The sequence below is a fragment of the Sciurus carolinensis genome, chromosome 7, assembly GCF_902686445.1.
Source record: "Sciurus carolinensis chromosome 7, mSciCar1.2, whole genome shotgun sequence".
NCBI classification, from domain to species: Eukaryota; Metazoa; Chordata; class Mammalia; order Rodentia; family Sciuridae; genus Sciurus; species Sciurus carolinensis.
The window spans coordinates 118,995,609-119,018,827 of NC_062219.1; the positions used below are offsets into that span (position 1 = coordinate 118,995,609).

At 36.5% G+C, this 23,219-nt stretch overlaps 1 protein-coding gene across 3 annotated transcripts in view; it reads right to left on the reverse strand.

Annotated features, from left to right (window-relative positions):
- Mapk14 (mitogen-activated protein kinase 14) overlaps positions 1-23,219 on the reverse strand; it is a 69,727-nt gene that overhangs the window by 39,801 nt on the left and 6,707 nt on the right. For all 3 annotated transcript variants that reach the window (XM_047558027.1, XM_047558026.1, XM_047558028.1), the window contains exon 2: positions 3,900-4,029. In XM_047558027.1, the coding sequence (XP_047413983.1) occupies positions 3,900-4,029 (130 nt within the window). The remainder of the gene's footprint in view (positions 1-3,899; positions 4,030-23,219) is intronic.

Genomic DNA, 23,219 nt, shown 5'->3' on the forward strand with positions numbered 1-23,219 from the left:
TAATGTATTTAACACAGCAAACCAAAAATAACGACTGTGTGAAACTACCCATGTTACATCAAAGCATTTTCTTTTATTTGTTTGCTTTGTGGTGCTGGGGACTGAATCCAGGGCCTTGCACATGGTAAGCATGTACTCTACCACTGACGTTAAAGCATTTTTAATATTGTGTGTGTGTGTGTGTGTGTGTGTGTGTGTGCTTTTACAAAATACCTTTCTTCCATTAATCATATTTATGAAGTACAAATCACAAGGAAAATATTGCAAAACAAAGGTTTCCCAGTCTTAAAATACATCTGGAGAACATTTTAGGAATATTCCATATCTATTCATTTCTCACTTCTTAAATGGAAATTCCCTTTCAACTCAAGTCATATTTTAGCCTAGTCCCTTAATCCTGCCATTATCTGATTTCAGTCACCTAAAAGTAACCTAGGAATGAAATTTAGAATGGACATTTGTAATACTTATGCAACATATACCTCTAATGATTATTCTACAATAATCCAAAAGATGACACATCGAAATAATATTTTTATTAAATTGGCACACACCCCAAAATAAACAAACTCTGCAAAGGCAATATTTAATGTCTTTTAAAATAACCATACCAAAACAACCACTTGGTTTATCATGATGAGGTCAAATCTAAGGCTCCCAATAAAACTTATGAAAGAATTCCCTTAATTATTTTTAATTTCAAGATGTACAGATTTCCAGGCGCATAAGTTGGCAATCTTTGTAAGTAACAGCCCACACAGCAAAAGGATGCAGCTGGCAATCTGCTTCTAATCACCCCTTAGAGCAGGTGTTAATGAGGCAAGGTCGAAAGTTCAATCAAGAAAGGGTCAGTCGACTTTGTTCGGAGGAACTCTCTCAGTTCAGTAGTCATCCCCTAGCTCTAGGCGCCCCCTTAAATAATTGTGTGGCTGTCACTAATAGAGATGACTCAAGAGGAACTACCCCTGTGGGTCAGAGACATTAGTGTAAAAGATTACATGCATATTCTGCCCCTAAAAATTCTGTTACCCACACTTTTAAGCTACTGGGGCTGCTACCTTTGGAGGCCAAGCAGTTAGCTAAAAACTAGATGGTAACCCAACATAGTCATAAAAACAAAGAAAGGAAAAAAAAAGAAAAAGAAAAAGTAGAATGAAGAAGAGGAGGATGAAGAAGATTCCTTTGAAAATCCTCAATTAAATCTACTGGAAGACTTGGTTCTTCACTATGTAAAACTACTTTTACATTGTTAAGTACCTGACAGATGTTTATAGAATAGACTAAAAGGCAGACAATATCTGCATGAGGTCAAAGTCTTCTGGCCTCTTCCCATTCTCCCTTCAAACGTGTGAAGAGAATAGAGAACTATGAGACATTCAACTCTGTGTCTTTTGTTCAAAAATACAAATCATTAATATCTAAGTTTAGATGACCCTCTACTGATGAACCTAAACATCTTAATATAGTAAGCAAGCTGTTTATGAAACAATTTATATACATTAAAATCCTATAGCCCTCTTTTTAAGAGTCTTGTAGCCTTTCCTAAACTAGAATAATTGTATCCTATCATTCTGTGGCCCCACACTTCTACAAGCATATTATAGCCCAAATATAACTAGCCCAAATATAACACATCTCAAATTACCTCATCACAGAAAATTAAAACATAAAAAACTAAAGATGGCTGTTTCTTATGATTACTAGAAAAACCAAAGCATGGATCTGATAACCCAAAATAATTTTTGTCCTAAACACTTGCTAAAATTGTTTATATAAAAAAGAAAAACAACGAAGTAGAGTACTGGTAATCTCCTAAACCAGATGTTCTTAAATTAGCATAGGCTACATCAGAGGGATACCACAGCCTCTAGAGGTACTTTGGGGTTCCATAAATGTTTAGCTTGCATTCCATTTTTGAAATATTCCTTAGACTTAAAAAGCTGTAACAATGCCTCTGTCACATTAATCAATGTGTAATGAAAAACAGCATACACTTTCAAATGTGTTATAAACCAAATGCAAACACATCAGTTAAGCTGCCAGGCCACTTTGATTTTATGCAGACCTAGGAATAAACTTTCCCCCTGCCAGCTTTTTCCACATATCTCAACTTCTTGTAAACATGTCACTGATTAAGAAGGCTGCAGCTCTGCACAAAACTGCCCCTACCCTGCGGTGCTGAGGGATGCACGCAGGACAGCTCTACCACTGAGCTATATGCATAGTTCTTTTTTTTTTATATTTGATTTTGAGCCAAGGTCTTGTTAAGTTGCCCAGGTTGGCCTCCAACTTGGGATACTCCTGCTGCAGCCTCCCAAGTCTCTGGGATCACAGGTGTGCACAACCCTGTACAGCTTTCTGTACTGAACTTAAAAAAAAAAAAAAAAACAGGTTTGCAAATAGCTGCTCATGAAAATTATGCTTAGGAATAGAGGTTATCTGTAGAAAAAGAATTTTCTTAATGGTATGCACTCAAAATAAACTACAGAATAAATAAAAAGCTACAATGGTTGTTTTTAACAGTATCCATAATCTAAACACAAATTTAAGTCTTCATGTTCTCAATTCAGAAAGAACTTGCATCAAGGAGACAAATATATACTAATAAAGCATTGCTTAACCTGAGTTTTTTTTTTTTTTTCTTACTATGGAAAAAAAGTTTAATCGTTAAGAAATATTTTTAATTCACAGATTTTGAATTCTTTTTGTACACAGTAACAACCAATAAGGCCAAATGACTCAATATTTCTCTGGTCATTGTTTCTACAATGTTACAAGTTTTATAGTACCTTTTATCCAGCATTCACAGAAATTCTTCTTGATTTTGAAAGTCAAAAAAAAAAAAAGTGTCATCAGTCAATACTTTTTCACTTTCAGTTAATATTCCAATTATATCTACTGATTTGCCATAATAGGATTTATAATCACTCCTTTGCAAAAGGGCAGTGTTCTCAAATTACTGAGTTGGTAGAAAAGAAAAAGTTATATTTAATTTAAACAATTTTGGTGACATTTATTAGAATAAAAGTCTCCTGAAGGTTAGAAAGAAAAATTATAATATTAAAGTACAGTACTGTCGTCCCTTGGTACTGTAGAGGACAACCACTGCCTCCCCTGGTTACCAAGATCTGCAGATGCTCATGCCCCTTCTATAAAATGGCCTGGTGCAACCTGAGCATATTCTCCCATCTACTTTAAGATCGTCTTTAGATTACTTAAAATGCCTAAAGGAAATTCCATATGAATAGTTGCTAATACTGTATTGTTTAGGCAATAATAACACAAAAGTCTGCATGGTTCATTAGAGTTGTAATCTAGAATCCATAAATACAGAGGGCAGAGGATACACATAAAATAGCCATCCTTAACAGGACTTTTAGTGAATCAATGCATTGTATCTCAAATTTTTCTACTGAAAATAATCCATGTCAACAGAAAATAGCCATGAACCCACACATTCTGATATCATAGCCTTAAGCAAACCAGGTAAAGAGTAAAAAATTTCCTTTTTAATATTTTTTAAACATTCCTAAGATATATGTATTGTACTTTATAATGCAAAACTTTAAAAACTGCTTTCCCTCTAAAAATCTTTTTTTTTTCCCCCCAGTGCTGGGGATTGAACCCAGGGTCTTGTGTTTGCAAGACAAGCACTCTACCAACTGAGTTATATCCCTGTCCCTAAAAATCTTTGAGTAAAACTATAACACCAGGAAGATGCACCATTTTTATTTCAAGACTTTGACTTGACAACCCAGTGGCCACTAATGCACAGTACCCAGAGAAGCATGAACCAAACTTCAGTGCACACCAATGTATTTCCATTTGCAGGAATTAAATCACATTTTTTCCAGTCTATTCCAAGAACAAATTGTATCTTCACTGAATGAATAACTTACATTTTCATGTTTCATATGTTTAAGTAACCGCAGCTCTCTGTAGGTCCTTTTGGCATGAATGATGGACTGAAATGGTCTGGACAGCTTCTTCACTGCCACACGTAACCCAGTTTTTGTGTCAAAAGCAGCACTAAAGGGGAAAAAAAAAAAGCCCCACTATTAAAAGTGCTCTAAAAATAACAGAATGAGACAAACATCATTACCCTATGTACACGTATGATTACACAAATGGTGCGACTCGACTTCGTGTACAACCAGAGAAATAACAGTTGTACCCCATTTGTGTACAATGAATCAAAATAAATAATTTTTTAAAAAGTGTTCTAAATACCATTTTTTAATATTTACAGCTATTTCATTTCCAAATTAAATGGGTCTAAACAAAATACAAAGAGGGGAAAAAACTATGACCTATAATCTCACTATCCAAAGAAAGCTTCTATTATTTTTGGTGTTGCCTTCTAGTCTTTTCTATGCATCTGAATCAGGGGTTGGCAAATTTTCTCAATAAAGGGCCAGAAGACAGTAATATTTCAAATCTGTGCACCCTGAATCTGTCATAATGACTCAAGGTGTGGTTGTAGCCAGAAAAAAGTCAGATAGTAAGCTAAAAACAAAACAAAACAACAACAACAACAAAAAAAAACACTTCACAAAAACAGGGAGTCGACTGATTCAAAGAGCCAGCAGACTGATAATCACAGTGTTGGATTCTCTGTCTTCTCTGCGTAGGCCTCACTGTTGCCCGCCACCATATGCTGAAGATCAGAGTAAAGGCTTTGGGAAACACTCTGCTGTCAGAAAAACGAGCTGGTTCTAATATTTCTTGGGCACTTACAAAAAGTACTTGGCACTTTCTAGAGGTGGATATAGTAGGAAACAAGTCAGCAAATCCCTGCTCTGGGGAGAAAGGAGACCAGAACAATAAAATAATTTCAGACAGTGATGGATGTTGCAACAAGATGAAATGTTGATGGGATGAAGAGTGAAAGAGTGACGGTAAGCCAGTGCAGTTACATTACTTTAACTAGGATGTCTGAGGAAGGACATTTGCACTCCACTGAACTGTAAAACAGCAGCAACCATGTAAAGATAGAAGGAAAATGAGCTTCAAGCAGAAGAAATAATGATAAATAATTGAGTCTTTACTACATAAAAGAAACTGTTCTGAGCCCTTTACATTATGTTCTTAAATTAGCTTTTTTAATCCCTCAACAATCCTATAAAATAAGTATTATTCCCTCACTCACAAATTGAAGCACAGAGAGGTTGAACGTCCTTCCCATGATCACAAAGCTAAAAAGTGGCAAAGCAGAGAGACTGAATCTAGAGCTCATGATATTAGCTGCCTTATAAGAGTAAGTGCAAAGAAACACATGGAAAAGAAACAAAGGCAGACAGAGCGTGGCAGCCTGCGTGAGCAGAGCTCCAGGGACCCGGGGAGAGCAGCAAGGAATGAGGTCAGAATGCAGGCAGAGGCTGGACCATGAAGGACAGCTACAGCAAGGAACTGCAGGGGTATTTTAAGTATTTTTAGAAACTGGGCTAATTCCATCATTCCTCATGTACTGTTTATCTCGGTCTAATGGGGACCTAAGACTTTCTGGTCCTCTAGGATCACCAAATTCCACACCCAACTTTCTCTCACCACTCTGTAAGCACTCCAGCAGTTCCTCTCCTCTTACTCCCAAAACTTGCCTATACCCTCCACTCTTCAACTCCCAATTTGTGATACAGTCCTGTAAACCTTCAACCTCTTTTCTGAACTTTCCTCTGTCTCCTTGCAGGGTTTTTTGGTTTTTTTTTTTTTTTTTTGGTGCTGGGGATCGAACCCAGGGCCTTGTGCTTACAAGGCAAGCACTCTACCGACTGAGCTATCTCCCCAGCGCCCTTCCTCTGTCTCCTTGTGAGATAAGGCTGCACCTTGCAGACTCACCTTCTCATCGTCCTCTGGAGAGGGGGCGCTCTCTCAGAGCCCAGCTTATGTCAGGGCTGGCAAGGGGGGGGGGGTCTTCCTTGCCAACCAGTACCACTTCAAGATCACTACTTTCAATTTGTTTTCTAAAAGTCCCTGCTCACAACCCTGATAAACCAACTCTCTCTGCTGCTAGTATCTACTGACCTGGAATTTTCCACCATTCACCAAAAAAAGTTCTCATCTGAAAGTTTCTCTTCACCCCCAGCTTTTGTCATCACTCCTGGCAACTTCAACGTCCAGGTGGAGGGTGTATCCAATGTCCTGTTTCCTGACCTCTCTAGGAAACTCCACCTTATCCAGCAATCTCCAGGGTCACTCCCTCGGTCTCCCTCCCCACCAAAATGAGCCCTGCCTACAAAACTCTCTTGCCCTCACTTTTGGTTCACTTATACCTTAACTAGGCAATTTGTTGACCTAGTCATCACTGCTTGTTTCCGTCCTCTGGCCCTCTCCTGTCTTCATTTCCCTTCTTACTCAATGATGTACAATCACTACCTTGCACCTCTCTGCCCCTACCCCCATGTACTTACCTGGATAAAGTCTAATCTTAAGTGACCTCAACCATTTAATTCCCCATGTTCAAATCCGCGGCACTAACTGTGATTGAATAAAAAAGAACAAAACAACACATAGATCGGCTGCATTTTAAATGTCCTAACTTCAAATTTAAATGACCTTAACTTCAAATAGGCTCTTGCTAGTGCCACTCTTTTCAAGTAAGTTCATTTCCCTACTCCAAAGTGATCATTTGACATCTTCTCTCGCAAACCTCCAACTTAATCACTTCCCTAGGGGTGCCCTTACCTTCCCTGGAAAAACAAAAAACATCAAAGGAGAGTTCTATCTGCCTATCACCAAATCTATAAACACACTGGCACTTGGACCAATTCTCTCAATCTTGTCTCTTGCTGGAATGAAGGAGGCAAGCCCTCCTTATCAAAACCCAAGGCCTCGACACCTGCTTTGGAATATCCCCCTTATCTTCTCAAGGGACTTCACTTCTGAAGTGCACTGGGATTGAATCCAGGGATGCTTTACCACTAAGCTACATCGGCAGCCCTTCTTATTTATCTTGAGGCAAGGTCTTGCTTAGTTGCTTAGGGCCTTACTAAGGTACTGTAGGTTGGCTTTGAACTTGGCATCCTCCTGCCTCATCTCCTGAGTCACTGGGATGATAGGCATGCACCACCATGTCTGTATGTATCGTTCTTACCAGAATAAATATTCTCTAGTTATTTCCCATCCTCAACAAAAAACTTCCCTTGATGGCTCCACATGACAAAATTCTTAAAAAAAAAAAAAAAAAAAAAAGTCACCTATACAGATTCCCTAAGTATGGGAACTTAGCATCAGTTCACTGGGAATTTATAAGAAATACAAATTCTTCTAATTCAGAGTTACTGAACCAAAAACTCTAAAGTGAGCCCAGTAATCTGTATGTCCTCAAGCCCTTCATGTAATTTCAACACATACTAAAATATGAGAATCACTAATCTACACCTCTGTTATTCCAAGTGTATGCCACAGATTGTAGCACTGGCATTATCCGAGAGCACATTAGGAATGCAGAACCTCGCACCCTGAAGGAAAATCTACATTTTGTCAAGATCTCCAGGTGATTTACATAGCTCGTAAAAGAGTTGGAAAGCATAGACCTACACGACTGACTCATTTCCTCAATTCCCATTCCTTCTTCAATCTATTCCATCCAAACTGCTGTTTCTCAAGGTCATTAATGATCTCTATTACCAAATCCAATGGCTACTTTTCCAGTTAGCAACTAACATGACCACCACTTGCCCTGTGCTAAACACTCTGCTTCCTTGGAGTCTATATCAGCTTTTCTGTTGCTCTGAGGACTTCCCTAGCAGTTCCTTCTCTGTACCCATTGTGTGTCTCCTCTCTTCAACTACACATGATGGAGTTCTTCAAGGTCTGTCTGGTCTTGGATCCTCTTCCCTTCTCTATCCTGCATTCTCCTAGATGATCTCATTTATACCCATGAGTTCAAATTAAACGCCATTCCTATGTTTAAAAGCTCCCAAATCTATGTCTCTTGCTGAACTCTCTCCTCAGAATTCACTGCCTACAACACATTTTCTTATGAAAGACACATAAGCACCTTAAACTTAGCAAGTTCAAAACACCCATAACTATTCCTTTCCCTGTCTCTGTTACGTCAATAAATGGACTGTGCATCCAGCTGCTCCGTCAGAAACTGGAGAATTACCCTTGCTTTCTTCCTTTTTCCTTCAGCCCCTGGCCGCCATCTAAATCTGTCAGCAAGTCTTGTGGGTTTCTCTCTCCAAAATACATCTCAAATTCAACTTTTCTTCATTTCACACCCATGTCATCCTCATCAACAGTCTGACATCTTATACTACACTCCCTGCTTCCTGTTTACCCCCTTCTAATTTATCCTGTACTAACATTCCATACAATCTTTTAAAATATAAATTAGACTCCATCATTTAACTGCTTTGAACCCCTTGAGGAATTCCCTGGGCATATAAAATAAAATGCAAATTTCTTATCAAGGCCTTCAAGGCCCAGGTGGCCTGACCCCACTAACTATTACACCCTCTGTCTGCGTTACTCCTTCCTCCTCACCCGCTCCCCGGGCCTGCGTTGTTCTGAGCATGCCGGCTCCTTTCAGTTCCTTAAACTATTCAGATAGGCTGTTCCTGGTTCCCAGGACTCTCTACACTCCCCCACCCCCATGCCACCCCTGTCTGAATTCTTGTCTTTCTGTATTGACTCAGTCACCCCTTAGAGATGTAACTACAAGGACCCAACCAGTTACTCTGCCACAACAACGTCACTGACTCCCTCCTTATCCAACATAAAGAGCGGGGGAGTTCCTCTTCTCTTCCACTCCCCTTGCTCCTACTAACCCATATGATAATAACTTCTTCCTCTCAGAAGTACCACGCAAATGTTTACTCTTCTCTAAACTCAGTTCTCTAAACTGGCTTCAAAGCAGGGAAATGACCATGGCTCCCACGTGACCCAGCTTCTTCATCTCCACACTTGAGAGTCTGCCTGACTCCTTCAGGTTGAGTGAGTGCTTTCTCCTCGGCCACTGGGAAGCGTGCTGGGGAGCAAGGAATGCCAGCTGCTTCTAGCTGACCAGCCTGTGAGTGAGAATGTAAGTTTGACTAAGAAGAGAAGACACAAAAAGGCCACCTGAATTACCTGTCCAAGTCATTCTCCATGCTAGCATTACCAGTAATAAAGTACATATTTTTATCTCTATTTGACTCCTGTTATCTACTCAGTAAAAGGCAGGCTAGGATTAATCAGTACCCTACAGACACTAGTAGTCACAAATTATTATTATACATTTATTTACTATCCAGCAAAGTGGTTCAATAAGAGTTTGGGTTTGGGGATTAAGATTATCTGTGTTTTAATTTCAGTTCTACCACTTATACAGTCTTAAGAAAGTTAATTAAATTATTTCAGCCTTAAATATATGAAATGAGGATAATGTTTACATGTCATAAGTATGGTATCTGTTAGATTAAAGGCAGTATCATAAAACTTAGTTTACAACTTAATAAAACTTGGTTTAGCAAAGAGCTTAGTCCATGGTAATAAATGTCTGCCTTTCCCACTCATCCTAAGCATCTTGAGGGCAGGAAGTGTATTTGTTCCATTCCTCATAGTACATAGGACCTAGCACAATGCCTGGCACTTGGTTCATTCTCAAGACATGCTTAACAAAAGCACAACACACAGAATACTTTATAATGTAGCTATTTCAAAATACAAAAGAAAAACTTTAATTTTATCATTTAGCCCTCATTTTTTATAAATTCAGTAACATCCATCAAGAAATTGGTATTAATGTTAACGGCTAACATTTATAGAGGGCTCATTATTACTAGGTGCTATTTTCAAATCTTTACATATATGAACATCTTTATCACAACAACCTTAAGAAAAGGCATTATAATTTCCACTTTTCAAATTAGCAACCTGAGACTCAAAGAGGTTAAATAATGTGCCCAAGGCATAAACAGAAAACGTCAGAGCTGGGATTCAAATCCAGGTGGTGTGCTGCAAGTGCAACCTCCTAACCACCACAGCATGAAGGACAAACAGGTTCAGTTCACTCTAAATATATTCTAATGTATGAACTCTGTTTCTTTTCTAGGCTTCCCACTATAATTAATTGTACTTCACAAGGGAAAGGTTTTTTCTATGATCTTATATTGAACTCGGGATAGTACTAATGAAAAATACTTTCTAGGAAAGAATTTTCACTCTATATACTTTTCTTTATCTTGGGTAAGTTTTCAGTGCCTAAAGTTCTACCATTCCTTGTGTCGATGTGGCATCTCACAAATACAAAAATATCACTTCATAAATACTTACTGAACTGCCTTCCTTAAGTGATTCTTTATGGATACAAAAGAAACATTACACAGTACCATCTGAAATGATGAAATACACATGAAGCAAAGAATGCCCAAGAAAATAGTATAATTAGAGTTGACCACTTTCCAGAAAGTTGGACTCAAAAATATATAAGTTGGACTTTAAAATTTATATGCAAAAACATGTAAGTTGGGTTCAAAAAAGTTGAGTTCAAAGTAAATATCCACTGCAACCTGTTCCCTATACACTGCAGCAATCAAGAATCTCCATATGCTTACATGTACATGGTATACAATGATGACAGAAAGAAGTTTCAGAAGAGTGATCCTGTGAGAAAAAAAAATCTACACTCATGTATATATCCATACACGTGGAAGAGATGTCTAATGTACTTCAGACTTTTTAAACATTTTTGTATTTTGCATATTTCTATTTAAAAAAAAATGAACTTACTTTTTTTTTTTTTTTTTTTTTTGGTATTAGGGATTAAACCCAGGGGCACTTACCACTGAGTCACATCCCTAGCCCTTTTTTATATTTTATTTTGAGACAGGGTCTCACAAAGTTGCTAAGGCTGGCTTTGAACTTCTGATCCTCCTACCTCAGCCTCCCGTGTGGTTGGCATTATAGGCATGTGCCACTTCACCCAGCTGAACTTACATCTTTCAATAAGGTTAATAGTTAGAAACTTAAATTATCTGTGTTATCACTCAAAAAAGCACTCTAAGTTTAATAAAACCACTATTAACAATTATGTTTCCTTTAAATGAAACTTTAATGGTTTTAATCATAGTATATAAAGTTGTATCCTATAACCCTAAACCGTAAGCATTTTTCATTTTACTAAATAATTTTCAAATCTGTCATTTATGCCTGGTGAAGTGTAAGCCCAGTTGCTCAGGAGGCTGAGGTAGGAGAATCAAAAGTTCAAAGCCAGCCTCAGTAACTTGGCAAGGCCTTAAGCACTTATGGAGACCCTGTCTCATAATAAAAAATAAAAAGGGCTGGGGATGGGGATCAGTACTTAAGTGCTCCTGGGTTTAAAAAAAAAAAAAAAAATCTGTCATTTATAATAATTTCATCAAATACATAAATCACAATCTACTCATTCTCTTATTCATAAGGCATTACAGCCAATCCATTTATTCACACACAATGTAAACACCACTACTATGTAAAACTACTACGATGGATATCTTCATATGTGTACTGCTTCTTCCATAACTGCATCACCTTAGAACAGACTAATTTTTACTTCAGAGGACATATACTTCCCACTTTTAAAAACACATGGTACTTCCAAAGAGATAGGAGGAATTGTTCAGAGAAACTGCTCTCTACTTACTAGGTAGTTAAACCTGTAGCAAAAGCTGTTAAAGCAAGGAATACATGATCCCCCCTGCCCCCAACTCATTAAGCATTTAAATGCTATTTCTAGTTTGCTGTTTCTACCACCAATAAAAGCAGTATTTTCAGAAGGATAATTACATATTGTGTTCTAAACTTCAAATTATAATTAACAAAAGCATAAGTTCATATTTTAAAAAAATAAATCACTTGATAAAACCAATTGAATGTGCAGAGAAAAAAACTCAAAATTACTGAATATCTGATTATGCCACATATTCTTTGGGCATTGTTTAATCCTTGTAACTTGATAAGGTGATTATATTTTTCCAAAAATGAAACCATGGTCAGAAAAACTAATAACTCATTTAAGGTCATATAACTAGTGTGTAGATGGTTTTCACATCCATACCTAATTTCAATACACTCTTTTCCAGGACACAACCTAATGCCAAAGGATGAGGCTATTAGTTTTACCTTTATTATAATGATTCACTTACCAGTATTACCAGTTGGGAAGTTTCCTCTTAATCACAGTTTGAAAACTAGTGCTACAAGTAAAATCCTGTTTTCATGAACAGTATCAACAGTATCATAAAATGGAATCATCTTTATGATAATCAGGTTCTCCAAACTAAAATTCAGGATACATTGTTTAAAGAGTTCTCCCTCCTTTGTAAATTTACACAAGGTATTCCAAAGTTACAAGTTAACTCATATTCTATAAAAATCATTCATATGGTTTAAAAAAAACCTAGGAGAAGAAATATATAATTCATTAAAAGGGATTATTACAATATCAGGATGTCAAAGTCACTCAGTTAATTACTAACTATAATCCAGTGCCTAGCATACAATAACATTCATTAAATAAAATGATGGAATGTTTTGCTATTCATCCATACTTGCCTCCCCAGGCCTATCACTTTAAAAAAAAAATGCTTACTGAATTCTTTTTTTTTTTTTTTTTTTTTTTGGGTGCTAGGGATCGAACCCAGGGCCTTGTGCTTACAAGGCAAGCACTCTATCAACTGAGCTATCTCCCCAGCCCCCAGAATTCTTAATATATCCTAATACAATTTCATTTTATTTAACTTCTAAATTTACTTATGTATTTCCTATTATATTACATAATGGATTTAAAGCAGTCTAATGATTCAGGAAGTGATTTAGGAAATAAGAATGTCTTTTCCAGTGAAGTGAGCATATACTAGGAGGCCCTTTCTAAATAAATACCCGTTAGAGGTGGGCCTCAGATTTGGCTCTGAGCCACTACAACCATGATTAAAGAGAACACAACCAGTTAGGACATGAGTCACAGGAGCCATATGATAAAAAAAAACCAGGTACTCAGGAGAACTGAAGAGAGGCATAATTATTCCTGTAATAAAACCAGAGAAAAGTTCCTCCTGTGTTTATGAAGGAGACACTGTATAATGTGGTAAAAATGTGCTAATCAACATCAATCAACATCTTTACAAAAATTTAATAGTGAGTTTCAGATGGTTCTCTTCTTAAGCCATCCATCAATATAGACCAGTCATAAAGTCAAAATAAGAGTCCATTATTAGCAAAAGGTGGAGGAGAGAACAAAACAGCTCAGACAGACCTAATGCAAGAGAAATCAAGTGTGTTCAGAAAAATAATAAGCTTTGTATTCTACAGAAAATTCTCCAAAGATGATTGGAGTTATTAAGAGTGCTTGTATAGATGAAGAAATAGAGAATTTGTATACTTAGGCTCCATGACTGGTACTTGGCTTGCAGATTTTCTGTTACAGGGTAAAGGCAAATCAATAGGCTTCAAGAGTCAGCTGAGTGGAGATAACTTTTTAAGAAAGGTGAGGTGCTGGGCCACGGTGGCACATGTTTCTAATCCCACAGACTCACAAGAATGAGACAGGAGGGTTGCCAAGTTTGAGGCCAGCCTCAGCAAACCAGTAAGGGACTCACCAACTTAGTGAGACTCTGTTTCTAAATAAAATGTAGAAAAGGTCTGGGGTTGTAGCTCAGTGGTTAAATGCCCCAGGTTCAATCTCCAGTTACAAAAAATAAAAATTAAAACAAAAATGGACTGGGGATGTAGCTCAATGGTAAAGCAACCCTGGGTTAAATCTCCAGTGCCTAGCATACAATAACATTCAAAAAAAAAGAAAAGAAAAGAAAGGTGAGGTGCTGCCTTAGTGCACGTGTACACAAACAATATGGGGATACAAATGACTATGCCAAGATTTTCCTCAAAATACAATTTGGATTTTCCCCAACAGAATGAAGAATTAGTAATCACCTGGCAAGTCTTGGTAATTTGTGAGAATCATAATTGATTTTACAATTATTTCTTCTTCTTCTTTTTTTCTCCTCCCCTTCCCCCTCCCCGCTCCTCCCCCTCTCTTGTGTGTGTGTGTGTGTTACTATATATCAAACTCAGGGTCTCACATATGCCAGGCAATCATTCTACCACTGAGCCACATTCCTAGCCTACAATCTCTTTCAATGGTCACAGATGATTCTCCAATCCCCTAATCATGTTAATAAGCAAAAATAAAGTGGCGATGTAGTTAATAAAGCAAACACAATTTTAACTTTTGGAAATTAAGAGAAATATTTAAATATTTTAAAATCTGTGGTTAAACTGAATTAGCAAAGTCTCATCAAATTCATTAAAAATATCTAAGTGGGAAGAAATAATTTTCAAAGACATGACATCTCTTCTTCAGATCATATAAACCCAGGCTTTTGTCCAATCAGGTTAACTGACAAGAGCCTTCAAAACTTGCCTTAGTCACTTAGTCACAGATGTAACTAAGTAATTCAGACTAACTGAAACTTTCTCTTTACCTATAATACTGGGCACAAATTTCAAAAATTGCCATATAGAAATATTCTTCTGCATAAATCTCACAGAATCTAATTTTTCTTCCTTTTAAATTCAGATAAATGGGGGCTGGGGTTGTGGCTCAGTGGTAGAGTACTTACTTGCCTAGCATGTGTAAGTTACTGGGTTTGAGTCTCAGCACTACATATAAATTTTTTTAAAAAGTATAAATTCAGATAAATGTGCAAATATCACTGTAGTTCTGACGTGGACGCTCTGTCCTTCCATTCTAGAAATAATATTATGAAATTGAGGCAAATTTACACACAAACAGGAACTAAAGTTTGATTTTGAAACCTTAAAAAATATCATTCAGAGTAGCAACGGATCCTAACATATCTTCTACCTCTCAAATACCTTGTTTTAACATCTACTTGTCACTAATGTTTTAAATTTTTGACTATTTACATTTTGCATATAGTTTTATACATAGTTCCACTCTTAAATGGGATTTAGTTTCTTAAAACAGAACTTTCACATTGACAAGAAGAAAATACTATTAACACAATTATAAGTACTCACTTCTTACTTGTAAGTACTAGCTTCTCACTTTCTAAACATTCCTCTCAAAGGTGACATACGATAAACCTCATCAATAGATATTTAGACAAGAATGAAAAAAACAGCAATTGATTTCTATTTATAGAACATATAGTCCAAAACACTTGTATGAAAATTAAGTATTTTATGAAAATTTCATTCAGATAGGAAATAATATTTGTGATAAAATTTATGAGGGACATTAGCTGTGGGCCTGGGGCTTAGGAAATGGCAATACATGTTAGAAATCTGCCATTCATTATTCAGTACAATTTCTGCTGCAAAAGCTTCTAGGATAGTAAAATAAAAAATTAACAACTTTAATTTTTACAAGGGCTGGTAAAAACTAACATCCAAGCAAAGTAGAAATTCATTTAAATATGCAATACAAAACTCTAAAACCTGACTAAAATGTGAAATGTAATCAATCTTTATTGGTGTATGTTCTGTTTGAAAATACAATGATTTTATAAAATTCTTCTTCATTGAAGCTTTAAAAGCTACAGCGGTGTCAATTAGTAAATATTTCTTTGATTGCCATGTGAAATGACATATTTCTTCATTAATAACAATGGTTATCTCATAATGAATGTGAAAATATTACATATGATTGTTTTTCTTTTAAGAAAGATTATTTTCTAAAGCCTCATAATGTTATCACTATGGGTAAAGCTCTAATTTTGTACACCAAAAATTTTCAATAGCAAATGTTTTTGAAGTTATCATGAAAATAATTTTAAGTCCTTTCAAGCAAATCTGAAATAAATAGATAATCATATGTTACACTGTAATTATTTAGTATTGTCTTGCTGCTACAATTAAAAGGCTTTTATAGTAATGTTGTTTATGGGCTTTGTATCTACTCTTATACATGCTATGAACATGACTATATGTAAGTAGCAGGCACTGGTATCTCTTAACAGTTTGCAATTTCTCAGTCTGTAACTCTCCATTTTATATGATATACATACCTTTTATGACACTTAATATATTAGTTATCTATTCTAGATAACTTAATTACCCCAAAATCTGGTGGCTTAAACAAGATTTATTATCTTACACTTTTTGTGGGTCAGGAATTCAGGCGTAGTTTAACTGGGTGGTTCTGGTTCATTGTCTTTCATGAGGCTACGATCAAGTTCGAGGCTACGATCAAGTTCATGGCCACAGCAAGTCATCTGAAGACCTGACAAGCTGGAGGATCCACCTCCAGGATGGCTCACTCTCATGGCTACTGGCCAGAGACCTACTTCTGCCACATAAGCTTCTCCATAGGGTGCTTCAGTGTCTTTCCAACATGGCAGTTGGCTTCCCCTAAAGCAGTGGTTCTCAACAGAGGGCCATTTTTGTCCCCCAGGGGACATCTGCCAATGTCTGAGACATTTTTTGGCTGTCTCAACTGGGGTTTAAAGTGAGTACTACTGGTAATCTAGTAGTATCCAGAAAGGCTGCTAAACATCCACCAATGGATAAGACAGCCCCCACAACAAAGATTTATCTGACTCCAAATGCCCATTAGTGTCAAGGTTGAGAAACTGATCTAGAGCAAGTGATTTCAGAGAAATCGCAAAACAGGAGACAAAGTCTTTTACAACTTACCCTCCAAAGATACACTATCATTTTTGCCACATTCTATATATTTAAAAAATGAGTCACTAAGTACAATTCTCACTGAAGGGAAGAGGAATTAAGCTCCACTTCTCAAAGGGAGGAGTATCACAAATTTGTGGTCATATTTTATTTATTTTTATTTATTTATTGTGTGTTTGTGGTTCTGGGATTGAATCCAGGGCTTCACACATGCTAGGCAAGTGCTCAACCACTGAGCTATATTCCTGGTCCTGTGGTCATATTTTAAATCCATTACACTTAGCATCTCGATTCTTTTATCAAAATATAGATGGTTCCCAACTCACAATGGCTTGACTTTATTACGATGCAAAAACTATAAGAATTCAATAGAAATTATATTTTGAATTTTAAATATTTATCTTTTCCAAGGCAAGTGATAAGTGGACGATACTCTTCTGAAGCTGAGCAGCAACAGCTAGCCACAGCTCTCAGTTAGCCAAGCAGCTCAACGAGGGTAAACAACCCACACTCCATAGTGTACTGTGTTGCTAAGCTATGATGCTGGGTAAAGGTTAGATGTATCACATGCATTTTTTATTTAACAATATTTTCAGCATATGATGGTCTAATGTAAGTCAAAGAGCACCAATACTGGCATTTCCAAGATATCTCATTTATGTCAATACTAGATAAGAATCTTTTTGTTGCTCTAGAAAAGGCACTCGTATTATATTTAACAAAGCTACTTTTACATCCCAGTGAATGGTTTCTGCAATAGTTTGATGATCTGATCTTGACAAATTCTATTAAACATAAATATACACAGTATGACATAAGTACAAGTAAACCAAAAGTAGAAAGATCTGAGTTCTGGTTTTGGTTTTGGCACTTCCTAGCAGGTGGTCTCAGCCAAAGTATCTATGAATCTGTTTCCAAATCAGTAAAATAGGAGTGTCACGAGCCCTGCCTATCTCATAATGCTGTTTTGAGGCTCAAGTAAGATACTTATGTGAAGGTGCTTTATAAACTATAAAAGGAAAGAAATCTGAAATACTCCAGGTCAAAATGAACATATTACTATAAAATAATCCCATGGTCAATGCTGTCACATAGTGAATTTTCAAAATACATTTTGAGATCTCTCATTCTCAAATTAGAGGTTGGGTCTATCTCCAAAATAATAATAAAACAAGCAGATTACTAAAACAATTGAGAGTCCCAATCCTTGATCACTTGTTGTCAATTTATGGATAAAACAGCTATAGATCCTTCAAGTTCCTTCATTCACATTTATTTAATAACTCTTAGGACCTAAGGACTACAATCAGTAACATATTATAGTCAATACTTTATAGACATTGAACTCAAAACAATTATTCCTTTATATATTTGTTTCCCAATTTAAGATATGATGGAGACCAGAAACTATGTTTTATCTTTTTATCCTCAGAATCTAGTACAATGACTGGCGCATAATACACACACACACACACACACACACACGAAAAGGAGAGTTCTTGACCTAGAGGAGCTGAGAACTCTGAGGAGTCATAATGAACAGAGGTCTACATATTTTTGGTAGCAGGGATTGAAACCAGGAGCATTTACATCACTGAGCCACATCCCAAGTCCTTTTGTTTTTTTTTAATTTTTTTTTTTAAGGAGAAAAAGAGACAATTTACTTAAAATATTCAACCTCCCAAATATGGTTATGTTAATAATATAGATAATTAAGCACAATTGTTTATTTCAACATTTCATTTTCTATATGCACGCATCTTTATAGTTTTACATTATTTTAAAATGTTTTTTCTTCTTGATACTTACAGTATTTCTTCTACCCACAAACTGTTAACATTAAATGTTCAAATTAACATTTATTTCACCATTATCTCCTTTATAAAACTATAACCCTGTTTAGCATAGTATTCCATGATACATTTTTGGTTGTTACATCCCCTTCAGTGGTTCTCCCAACTACTGCATGTACAGTGCTTAACATTATTGGATGTACAATAGACACTGGCTTGAAAGTCACCACCCCAAAATCCTATACTGCAGTTGTTTTTTTAATCTTTTATTAAGAGATAGGGTCTCACTGAGTTGCTTAGGGTCTCACTAAATTGCTGAGGCTGGCTTTGAACCTGCAATCCTCCTGCCTCAGCCTCCCTAGCCACTGGGATTACAGGCATGAGCTACCACACCCAGCAGAGCAGCAGTAATTTTAAAACACTTTTTTCTGGACAATTCACAACTCAAGAAACTGAAGTCTTAATTTCTGGGGGTAGGACCCAAACATCTGTATGTATAAAAGTTCCACAAGTGATTTTAAAGTAAAACCAGAATTAGAACCACAACTGGGCTCACACTATCTGAGATATTCCCACTGTCAGGACAGTCCTTCTCATGTATATTCACTTTAGTTTATGTTTTCTCCTGTTGTCTAAAAATGTTCTCTTCCCCAAACACCACCCATCCTTCAAAAGTATCTTCAAATCTTTCCTCCTCCATGAAACCTTTCTAACTACTATAACCAACAATGCCTATACTTCTGTATACACATCAACATGTTCTCATATATACAGTTCATTAATATTTCATGTCTATTTCTTTTATACACTGGTGGACACTGAACATTAATGTATGACCAACAAATTTCCTTCACTATAATAAATCTAAAATATAAACATAAGTGTATATAAACATGCTTCAAACTTTCAAAATTATGCTGCCCTAATACCTAGTTATAGAAATCTTCAGATAATTGAAATTTTCATGACCATTATCATTCATCAATGCTAATGGTAAGATTCCTTCAAATGTCAGCTTTGCACTTATCTAAGGTCAACCCATACGGGCTATATACATGAATGTTATACACATGAATCCATTCCAAGGGAAGCTACTACCACATTTTCCAATGCAATATCTTTCATGAACACACTCAAGTATGCAGAAAAGGGAAAACATGAAACATCACATTTCAATTTACTTGGAATCCACATGGTTAAACATATTCTAGATCAGGTTTGGATATACAAATCTGGAAGCGCACTACACAAACAAATGGAATTGTTGAAATAGTATCAGATAATGAATTAAAAAAAGAATATGCACAGAAAAAGCACAGAGAATTTAAGGATCCTGGAGCAGAAAAGATGAAAAGGAAGAAAAAGAAAAACAAAAGACCACTGGGACTAGGGACATTGCTCAGTGGTAAGTGCTAGTCTAGTACCTGAGGCCCAGGTTTGGTCCCCAGCAAAACACACACAAACACACACATACACCCTGCCCAAAAGATGAAATAAGATTATTAGAGAAAAAAGGAAAAATCAGAACAAGGAGATATTGAAAAGATTACAAAGCACAATTTTTAAAATTAAAAATTGCATATTATGACACTAAAATCAGTAACTGCCTTACAACCTCAAATTCACTAAGGTACTGCCATAGATAATTCAGGAAAATCTCAATATGACTTATAAGGTGTCACAATACAATGTGCCAAATGACACATTCTAAATCAAGGTTACTATTATTGTCTAATTTTTTAAAATTAGCCAAAGCTAAGCAAGAACCTTCAACTATCTAGATTTAATTAATGTGTAATATACTACACTTCTTGCTCTTTAGTTTAACTGCAGCTCCTTTGCAGCCTTCTAACTAGCAGTGTATTATCACTGCAAAATAAGTGAGAAAGGACACAGAAAAAGAATACTACAAGAGACAGTGGGGCTAAACATCACCTATTAATAGTTCTACTTTCCATAAACATTCAAAAGCCCTCAAATAGGTCATGACAGTGGCAAAAAAAAAAAATTATTTTTAAAAATATCAAGTTTTCTGGTGCTGATGATATGGCCCATCTCGTAGCGCACCTGCCCGGCATGAGCAAGGACCAAGGTTTGAGTCCCCAGCACCTCAGGAGAAAACAAAATAGGAAAAAAAAAAAAGGAAAAAAATCAGCTTTCCCCCCACTATCCCCAGTTGTTTCTCAACTGTAAGATGATATCCCTGCCCTCTGGCAAACACACTATGCAAGTTCTCCCATCCATTAAGCTCTCTGGGTTGTTTCTCGGCTCTTGCCCATTAGGAATGCCATTATTCAGGAAATAATGAAAATCAGTGTAGAGCAGTCCTGATTTATAAAGCAGAAAGTAGAGCATTTCTATCTTTTTATAGGCAGAAGGTTCAAGTTATCCTATCTAGTTTTTACTCAGGGCCAATTAATCTAGGTATATATGGTTATATAAGTAGTTTCCAAATAAGGGTGATTTCTGCTCCTGTGCCTCCCTCTCCCAACATGTGGCACTGCCCACAAGACATTTTTGGTTATTAAAACTGGCAATTGCTATTGGTATCTTGTAAGTAGGAACAGGAATGTTGCTAACATACAATACGCCAGGCAGACCCCACAACAAAGAATCATCCCAACTGGTGTCCACAACATGGAGTGACCGCGTTTCCTTCCTATATTTTGGAATGTAAATACAACTTTATAGACGCTCAGAGTACTTACTGCTTGTTCTCTTAATCTACTAATTTCCCTCTTTTATTCTAGCATCATTATCATTTAATAATGAGATTGCTAATCTCAAAACAAATCATTCAAAGCATAACACTTAAAACATTAAATTGAGAATCAAAATGGGACAAGTCAAACTGTAATATCAAATAAGGGGCTGAAAGAAGTATATTAATATAAAATGCCAATATCAATATTCTGCTACAACTTAACACAATGATCACTGAGGAGTCATATTTTATTGACTGAATGAGGACAATAACTAAGATTTTCACTTTCTCAGGTAGCCTGGAGAAGAAAACATAAATATTCATAAGCCTAAGGTCAAGAAGGTTCAAACTAGCTAAAACCCTAAGTGAAGGATTTAAGGGGAAAAGAGAAGCAGCTGTTGAGACTATGAAGAATAAAGCAATCATTTCTGGGAACCAAGTAAGATCTATTATAGGGACGAGGAAATACAAGAAAGATGAGTTCAATACACACTTACATAACAAGCTAGACACGTCACCCAAGCTAAGAATGAGAGCATGATTATGGGCACAGGATTTGTAAGCAAGAAGACTGCCACAGCAAGGGTATTTCCCCAAGTTGGAAGAATAGAGATGGTTAAGGATCCAGAGGACCTTTACCCTCGCGGTCCCTTTCTTCCTCTAAACAAGGTTCCCTGAGCCCTGACAAATAAAAAGTTCTGACTTCTCCTGGGTACGTTCTGATGTTATCACTTTCTAGATCTGAATCATCAGATGGAAGGTTATCTCTGACCCAGACATTCAACACATATCCTTGCATAAAGGTGCCCTAAATACAAAAAGTGACCAGTATGTCACTACATTTGAGAGAAGAATCTAAAAAGCAAAGTAGATTTGAGATGATAACTTAAGAAGGAAGAGTGAGAAAAGAAAAGCTACAAAGAACTTCCAAAGCAATCTGGGACCCTTCCTGGATTTTTAATCTATAAATGTAATACCTAGTACAATGCCTAGCATTGGCAATACTAAATGAATGAATTTATGAAAAAAAAGGAGAGGGAGGGACACCTGACTATTTTTTGTATGGATACGTGTTATGTGGATGTTTAAACTCTGGACCATTAGCTTGGAAACACAATCAACACATATTTTGGAGTAGACTAACATTAAGACACAAACACACACCTTCGTGTCATTCACGTCACAGGCACAATGATAATACCACCAAGGCCTAAGAGGAGGTTTTTGAGGAAAGCATGGAAATGTGTAATTGCATTATTTAAAGAAACAGGAGTCAACATGTTCACAGTCTACAGTTAGTCAAAGAGCAGATCCAGACAAAATAAACATTTATTCTATTACTTTTTTGCTATGTTGCTATGGGAATCTGTGTTTGCAAGAAAACTTAGTTTCTGCAACGATGATAAAGCAGTAATGGGGGGACAGTTCTGATGAAAAAAGGAGCTTATATTTGAAAAGGCAAGGAAGACAATAAATAGTATGGGCTTTTATATGATCACATATCTGTAGAATCTTTCAATCTATACCATCTTTTCAAGTTAACAGAGAAGTTCTTGGGGCCTCATATTCAAAATGTCAGTGATGTGTAACAATAATCCATTCAACCTTACTAAAATTATTGTAGTAAGGGAAAGGTGGAGAAAGGGAAAGCAGACAGAGAGCCAAATAAGACAAAATAAATGAGATCTGAAATACTTAAATGTTTAAATTAGTTTTAAAATATGACCAAATAAAAAAATCCCTAGATGCCCAAGAAGTTAGAAAACACTCAACCTGCCAGCAGGCTAATCTTCCTTTTCAGCTGAACTCCAGAGATAATCTCTTTGCTCCTTTCCTTTTGGCAACAAATATCTGGAAAAGTAATGTAACCCAAGTTACTTAGAGAACTGGAATAGAGTACTCTAAATTTCTAGGGCCTGACAAAAATACTGGCTCAGGCACTCTGAGAGACCTGGAGAGACTGTTGTGGGATGGATCAGGGCTTTGCACCAATTCATGTATTTATCTCCCCTGCTTGACTCTACCCTAAATCACAAATACCACCTCTAATGGGTCAGGTATAGAAATGAAAATATAGGAGCCTCAGAGTGGAGTGCTCTACTAAAACACAA